Below are 8,460 nucleotides of genomic sequence, written 5' to 3'. Positions count from 1 at the left end.
TGACACATACATATCACAAGCAGCAATGTTATGAATGAGTTATACCTTTCCTTAGTCTACAGTTATTTTTTATGCCAATTTTATTTTACTACTGATGTGTTGAGACCAGTAGACTTTCAATTAGGTAATCAAATTATTTGGGAATGATAGCCCTTCTTTTATTTAAATAAAGTAATGGTAGACATTTATTTACTGAAAACTACATTTTGAGGAAGCTAAAAATGACACAGTTTAGTACAAACTGTCTTTTACCTTTATTGCTTGTATACACAGGAATACATTATAAAACTCAGTTGGGAGGAGGAAAAAAATAACAGAAGAAAAAGTTACCTGCTTTAGCATTTTTAAGAATAGTTTTGATAACTTCTTAGATCAACTTGCTTATCTGAAACAGAGCAAAACTACAATACAATCATGATATAGTTCTAATAATCACAGCAATTATGCTTTCATTTTTAATTTTCTCTTCATAAAACATTAATGCTATAAAAAATGAAGTTGATGACATCCTTGTTTAAAAGACACCTTGTACTGGTATCAAAATGTGATTTTAATACCAACTGAAAAAATAGAGCTTATATAGTCTATTATTTCAATGAAGTTTTTTTATTACTTTTATTTTCAAAGTACGTTGGTAGCAAAGTTATTATAAGTTAACAATATAAATTTTCTCTTTATAAGTGTCGAAATTCCCTTGAAAGTGTTGAAAGGCAGCAGGCATTCTAGGATGGGCTTGCAAGGAAAATCAATTTTCCAATGTTGATAAATAGTATACTTGATGAATTTACTTTTTTAACTTCCTTACTAACTTCTCCTGATTTGCCAGGTTTTTTACTCTTTTGGTATCATAAAAGAAATCTAAGCCCAAGCCTTTAGCTGGAGCAATTATTTCCATTTTCCATTATTTCTCTTTAGTTTTTCAAATATACACTAAAACAATCCAATAATCACTGCAGGAAGGAATGATCATTTAAGCTGGACCGTGTTCATTTACCTTTTAATTTCATTTAAGAGATATTAATATTAGAGTGATAAAATCTTTACAGTTTAAACACACATACACACAATCACAAAATTAAAAATCTCTTTATCTTAAAAAAAAGGGTTCCACTTTGTTCAATGTATCATAATCAAATTTTAGTCCAATGAAATATGCTTTTATTAAATACAGCAGCCGCCACTTACCTTTCAATAGTTTATGGATAGAACTAAGTTCAGTACTGATTGAAGGATGCTGGCATCAGAGCCCTCACCTGCAACTATCCCTAAATGTTCTGCATTTCTATTAATGTACCACTGATTATTCTAGATTTATAATACCCTGTCTTTAACTTGGTATATACCATCTTTTGGAAAAAAAATTTTTTGAGATGAGATACAAGAACAAAATCATTCTTGAGGTTCCACCTCGAAAAAAAGACAATGTTTGCACATAGCAGCTAGTTTGATACCCCCTGTTTTTGTTAGGCTAGCCTTCACACAATGAGCATGCATATACAGCCATGGTTCACTGCATCTGTTCTGAAGTTGAGAACTGCTGCTTATTCAAGTCACAGATGCCCCCATGTTATGCAAGGAGACAGTTGAATTGCATGTCCACCATGAGAAAAAGAAAATAAACGATGAAACAAAATGCAGCAAATATAGGCAGTTGGCATTCAGAACACGCCCAAAAGCTAACACTCATGAATTGTCACTATAAGGGCTTTTCTTTAAAAAAAAAAAAAAAAGTCTTTCTTTGCATATTTTAAAATTTAAAGGTCCCAGAGGATCATGAAGTGCCCTGTCGTTTTTGCTGCTGACTTCTGATGACCTCTAGTTGTTTTTTGCATTGCTGGTAGTAAGTAGAAAGGCTTTTGTTTTCATCTAAAAGCTTTTTATGTTCCTGTACCAGACGAGATGTATTTTGCTGGTCCTTTTCATCCTGGTCCAGTTCTGCAACTAGTTCTTGCCTAAAAACAAATACCACATAATAAAATATTGTACATGACAGAAAAATTCATACCTTAATAACTGATGAGCTCAACTTATTAGGACTTTTATTCTGGGTTGATCATTATGCATCTTATGTACACTACTCAAACATACTTGTAGGCTAGAATGGAAACTATCACTCACTCTTCTGTGCACCCATACAAACACCATAATCCTTTCGTAAGTAACTATACTTCAATAATTAGTGAATGCAGATAAAATGGTATAATAAAAGTTTCAAAACATTTTATTCGGTATCCCTTTTGTGCAGGAAGAAGAAAAAAAGGCTGGGGAAGGGCTCTGACCCCAGGAAAATAACATGATGTTTTATCATTCACTCACATTCCACTTTTAACTCTTGAACTTTTTATTCATGTTTTGAAGTCACAGTCTTCTTTAACTACAGTGCAAAGTGGGGGCTTCATAAAACATGTGCAAGCTAATTAAAATAGATGCTATCAACTTAAATCTATTTCCTATTTTAAAAGTGAGAACAATACAAAGTGCCACTTTCAAATGAGTTATTCACTTTTCTGAACATTTTCAAGAAAGACCATTAGAGACTTATAGCCTGATAAACTTTGGGAGATGTTCAATATTTATTCCTAAAGTGAAGTTACTGGATATAACTGAATAATTAATGAAAAGCCTCTAGATGATTTTCTCATACTATTTCTCATTTAAAGTATTTAAAATTGAATAAAACTGTCACAGTTATCACATTCCTTCAATCCATCATTTATTTTTTCCAACACAGAACTCCTCTTTCAAATGAACAAATATGAAAAAAGTATAGATTAAATATGTAAAAGAAAGAGGTGCTTTGTTTTTTTTTAACATAAAGCGTCAACAGTTCTACAGTTAGCTTCACAATTTGCAGACTCTAATATTTATTTCCTATATAGCCTTTAAAGTACTAAGTTGAAATCATTTTAACAGTAAAATGTTAAGGAGCTTTTTTTTTTTTTTTACTACAAACAAAACTTCCCACAAATTACTTCAGGAAGCAAGAAATTTTCATTTATTTAGATTAAAATAAACAGAGGGAATCCTATTACCATGTATACATATAGTTGCCATGATTTTGTCCTATAGCACTTCATTTCAGTTACCACAATAATTCAGCTTCAGAGGTATAAAATTTCATGAGGATCATGCTTAAGAAAACTGAAGTTTTTCCTTTGTTTTTTAAGAATTTCAAATGAAGGAGTATGAAAATTGGCTTTCTTAAAAAAGGGAGGAGGAAGGCAGCCTCTTTATAACTCTCAGAAAAACACGAGTATAAAACTCCCCAGAAAAACACTCTCTCCTAAACATATACCTAGAAAGAATGTATCTACAAAATATTTTTAAGATAAAGCACAGCTGAGTATTAATAAATCAATTTTATCTATGTCCAAGGAAATAATAAATCTTTATAAATCTAAACAGCTTTTAGCTTTAAAATTCTTAGAACATAAAACATGTTTATAATAACACCAGTTTATTTTCCTTAATTTTAATATATGTAGTCAAAGGGTTGAGTTTTGCATGAAAAATAGCCAAAAGTTGCTTCAAACTTAAAGATGAACACACATAAAACCTCCAACTTGGAAATATAGCTGACTCTGGAACAACATGGGTCTGAACTACATGGATCCACTTATACAGGGATTTTTGTGCAGTACTGTAAATGTATTTTCTTTTCCTTAGGACTTCCTTAATAAAACTTTCTCTCTAGCTTACTTTATTCTAAGAACACAGTACATAATACATATAACATATAAAATATGTGTTAACTGACTGTTTATGTTATTGGTAAGAATTCTGGTCAACAGTAGGCCATTAGCGTTTTTGGGGAGTCAAAAGTTACATGTGGATTTTTTAATGAGTGGGGGTTCAGCACCCCAACCCCCAAGCTGTTCAAGGGTCAACTATGCTTAACGATTAGTTCTAAAAATTACAAAGTTTTCATGTCTCCCAACAATATTTCACCCTAACATATTTTAAACTCAAAATAGTGTTTTATTCATAAAAGATAACTTACTTTCTCTGTAATAACAATGCAATTTCTGTTTGAACTTTCATATATTCTTGTGCCATTTTACAATGCTGTTCAAATACTGCCATAGATTCTTTGGAGTTTGGGCATGGTGCTAGAGGCTGAAAATAAATCAGAACTGTTAACACATAATTAAATCAAATCTTAATATCAAGACAGTGACTGTGATATGTTTTTATAGCACTAAAGCAATGGTCTTTTAAAAATAAGTGTTAAACCATGGCCTAGAAAATTTCAGTGTCCTTTTGTCAGAGTTAACTCAGAGCTTGAATTCATCTTGCTGTTTTAACACTTTTGTTACAGAGAATCATGACCAGAGTATCATTGGTCTCTGGCTTTCCATTTCAGGTTGTCAAACCATATTATACAAAAAGAAGTTTATGGCTCCCATACTCATGAGGAGACATTGAAATGTATTACTTATATTTTCAGTCACTATGAACATGACAGTGTATCATGAAATCTATTAAGTAGAAATGAGCTCACGTAAATTTTACACTATAGCACTAAAATTAAAGAGCAAAAATGCTATTCTTGGCATTCATTTTTTTTTTTTTTTTGAGAGCGTGAGAGAGAGAATCTCAAGCAGGCTCCACACCCAGTGGAAAGCCCGACGTGGGGCTAGATCTCATGACCCTCAGATCATGACCTGAGCCAAAATCAAGAGTCGGATGCTTAACTGATTGAGCCACCCAGGTGCCCCCGTCACCCATTCTTGCATTCTTAAACAAAGATATGAAAGTATTTTAAGACAACTGTTAAGAACATATGATTTTACCAATTTTAGATCTGATTAACTTAACTGAACGAATCATTTTAACTTGATTTTAGAAAGTTTAAGGAGGCCAACTAAAAGCATAAATAAATGAATGTATGATGACAGATATGAACGTAACTGTCCACTTTCTAGATAGATTCTCTAAACTTTTTCTAAGGAAAAAGTAAACATTCACAGAGAAAGTACTCTTTTACCTGTAGTTGGTGATCCAGTGTAAGATAAGCCATTGGGATAGAGTTATCTGATCCATTAGTATCTGGAATTCAAGTATGTATTTTATTTTCTATCATAAATAATTATAAGCAAAAAGCAAGAAAGCATGCATGAATAGTGGCATTTTTTTCCTAAAATAAATAATACATTAAAGTTATTGCTATTGGTAATGAAGAAAGTCTATTTCTGAATTCTAAAGGTAAAAAGAGAATATCCAATCACCAGATAATCAGAATGCAACCATACTCTCATACATTAAAGGGTATAAGCCCTTGTTCAATTAAAAACAAAAATATCTACTGCTGAGACTAATACTACATTATATGTTAACCAACTTGAATTTAAATGAAATCCTGAAAGAAAACAAAACCAAAAACAGTGGTATGGGACCTTTATACTTTAAATTCAGTCTTCACTGACCCGACCTAATCAAATCTCCTGTCTCTTTCTTTCCTTGATCATGCTGTTTACTATAATGCTGTGTCAATTCCCTGAATATTAGTGTTCTTTAATGAAAAAAGGGGGGCAGGGAAGAGACACATTCTCTTCCAGTGGATTATTTTCAATTTATATATAGATTCTAGTGTGAACCCCTTCCCACCTCTCCTAATGAGAACCACTGCAGAAAATGAAAGATGCTTTTGAGGGGAGTATACTGAACACAGGTGTAATGAAGAGTATGGAAACTGTAGCTCAATGTCATGCATGGAACAGTTACATCGGTTAAATCAACCAACCAGTCAATTTTACCAAAGTATTTGAACAGACAGCTTTTGTTTGTATTTCAAGAGATACTGACATAACAACTTGCCATGAGTCACATGGGATTAACATTTATGCCTCCAGAAGCAGGCAGGATAACTGTGAAGTAAAATAGACTTTTTTATTTCAGAAGTAGCTGCTTTCCCACTGTTAGGAAAGAGTAAATGAGTTAAGTAAGTGAACTGTTCAGGGGCGCCTGGGTGGCTCAGTCGGTTAAGCATCTGCCTTTGGGCTCAGGTCATGATCTCAGGGTCCTGGGATTGAGCCCCACATCGGGCTCCCTGTTCAGCAGAGAGCCTGCTTCTCCCTCTCCCTCTGCCTGACGCTCTACTTGCTTGTGCTCTATCTCTCTGTCAAATAAATACATAAAAAATCTAAAAAAAAAAAAAGTGAACTGAGAAGTTCACAAAAGCCCTTTTCCTGACAAGTGACTTCTTGAAAGAGTGGTGCAGATAAAGACAAGGTCGGGCTGACAGGAAGGCACTGCATGCAATGCAGTAAAAAACTAAGACATTTTGATGGTTCAGTAACTTCAATAATTTATTATTGTTAATTCTAGTTTTCTTTTTCAAAGCCATTATGAATGTGCTTGCAAGTAACTCCAAAAGCTAAGCTAAATCAAATGAAATAAGATAATGCATGTAAGAAATACCATGCAATGCTAACACGTAGTAAGCAGTCAACACATGGTGGTGATGGTTATTATTGCTGTTGTTGTTATTGATAATAAATGGAGAATTAGGAAGGAAGGAAGGGCAATTTTACATACTTAAGTTTGTATTTCAGATCTAAAAAGTAATGTTTAAAAAAAGTAATGCTTATTAAAATACTGGAGTGCAATAAAGAAAGAGTTACAGTGTAGTGCCTAGTAGTCTTACCTACTTTAAAATCCTACACTAACATAAGTATTCTTCTGGAAATGGCTAAACAAGAAATACACTTAACTTGTTATTTCTCTAACTTCTTCCCCACCCACAACAACAGTTTCAAACTATGCTTCCATGTAACACTATTTTCCACAAAATTATAACTGATTAAAAAATATTTCCCCGACTTTATAGGAAAAATTAAGTATCTTGAACTCTTTCAACATTTCTTTTATTACTTTCTTAAATCTCTCACACTTGATAGATCTTATTAAATAAACACCCTGTATCTGATATGTATTTAATTTTTAATTTTTATTTTTTTTTAAAAGATCTCAGGGAGAAGCAGGCTTCCTGCAGAGCAGGGAGCCCAATGCCAGGCTCGATCCTGGGATCATGACCTGAGCTAAAGGCAGATGCTTAACCGAATGAGCCACCCAGGTGCCCCTCTGATATGTATTTTAAAATTAAGTATGTCAGTGTTTCACAGTATTCAGGGAATGGAAAAAAAAATCCAAGGATTGTTCTATTAACTATTAAAACACTCAGCTATGCACTGCAAATTTAGTAGTTCCTTAAATTTATTACATAAAGCATGATGAGTTTATTTTTATTTTTAATGTGTCAGTATTATGACTCTAATAAGACTGTAAGCAGTGGGCCATGTCTTATACTTCTATCTTTGCAAATAAGAATAACTCTTTGGTGGGTTTTTCCCTCTCTGTGGCTCCCTCTACTATGTCTAGTCATCTCTCTCACTAACTGCTCTTGGGTATGTATGTCTTTCTTTATCCACAGTATATTATAAATAGAAATCCAAGAACACTCATTATATGCTATGATTATTAAATTGATATGCTTTTTATATTTCTCTGAAAATGCATAGAAATTCTTCCTCTTTTAAAATAAAACTACCTAATTAATTAGGTTATTTAAACTTATGTATGCACTTCTAATTTTTTCCTGAATCAGGGGGCCTTCAAACAAAAAGGCTTTACCAGTATCTCTTCCCCGTAATTTATTGTATTAGCTTATCAGTACTTTTCTTAGAAACAGTACAAAGCTGAACTTCATTAAATATAAGCTTAAACCAGTCTCAACTTCTAAAATTATATTCAAAATTATCTAAAAATGATAACCACATACTTGCCGTATTTTAAGGCAAAGGCAAAATTCAGTTGAATTTTGGACCTAGGCATGATTTCTAGCTATTGGTATTTTAGGTCCCAGAAAAGAAAAAAATGAGCTTGGGGTTGAAAGGCTGGAAGAACACATGAAGTTGAAAAAAAACAGCAGTTATGTGAGAAGGACACAGAGAATTTTTATTTTACTTTCATGGACTCACAATTATGTCGACTGGAATGGCTACATTAGTCTAGGCTGAAGTCAGGAGGCCCTGCCAAGTTGAGCACTAGGTGTCAGCAAATGCTGTAATGTCAGGGCAAATACTCCCTCACCAGAGGGTTGAAGAACCAAACAGAGCTAATCTTACCTGAATGTTAATGATCAAATCTGTCAAGAGCATTTCCTTATCTACCTCTGAGGAGAAATCACACTGTGATGAATTCTGCGTATGTGCTGAGTAGTGTTCTGGACAATCTTAGGTTGGGCTATGCTAGGGGTGAAACTTGGGAGGAGTTTTTTGCCACCACTAAATTTAAACTTACTAAAACTAGAGAGTACACCGCTGGCTAAACATAATTGTATCTTGCGTGAAACAGAGAAAAGCTACTCAGTTAATTTTTTAAATTATGGACTTGACTAAGCCATGCCAGATATCTATAAATACTTATTAAGTAGTGTTTTAGTTTGTAAAGGGAGAAAGC

At 33.2% G+C, this 8,460-nt stretch overlaps 1 protein-coding gene across 2 annotated transcripts in view; it reads right to left on the bottom strand.

Moving 5' to 3' along the window:
- Positions 1-230: 230 nt before the first annotated feature.
- Positions 231-8,460, bottom strand: part of MAP3K7 (mitogen-activated protein kinase kinase kinase 7) — a 67,377-nt gene continuing 59,147 nt past the window's right edge. For both annotated transcript variants that reach the window (XM_028108052.2, XM_028108053.2), the window contains 3 exons: positions 4,988-5,049; positions 4,001-4,116; positions 231-1,952 (listed from right to left, as the gene is read on the bottom strand). In XM_028108052.2, the coding sequence (XP_027963853.1) occupies positions 1,772-1,952; positions 4,001-4,116; positions 4,988-5,049 (359 nt within the window). In that variant the 3' untranslated portion in view covers positions 231-1,771. The remainder of the gene's footprint in view (positions 1,953-4,000; positions 4,117-4,987; positions 5,050-8,460) is intronic.

The sequence above is a fragment of the Eumetopias jubatus genome, unplaced genomic scaffold, assembly GCF_037043125.1.
Source record: "Eumetopias jubatus isolate StellerSeaLion01/CBP00866 unplaced genomic scaffold, mEumJub1_p1.0 scaffold_6, whole genome shotgun sequence".
Taxonomy (NCBI): domain Eukaryota; kingdom Metazoa; phylum Chordata; class Mammalia; order Carnivora; family Otariidae; genus Eumetopias; species Eumetopias jubatus.
This window is presented reverse-complemented; position numbering and strand designations above follow the sequence as displayed.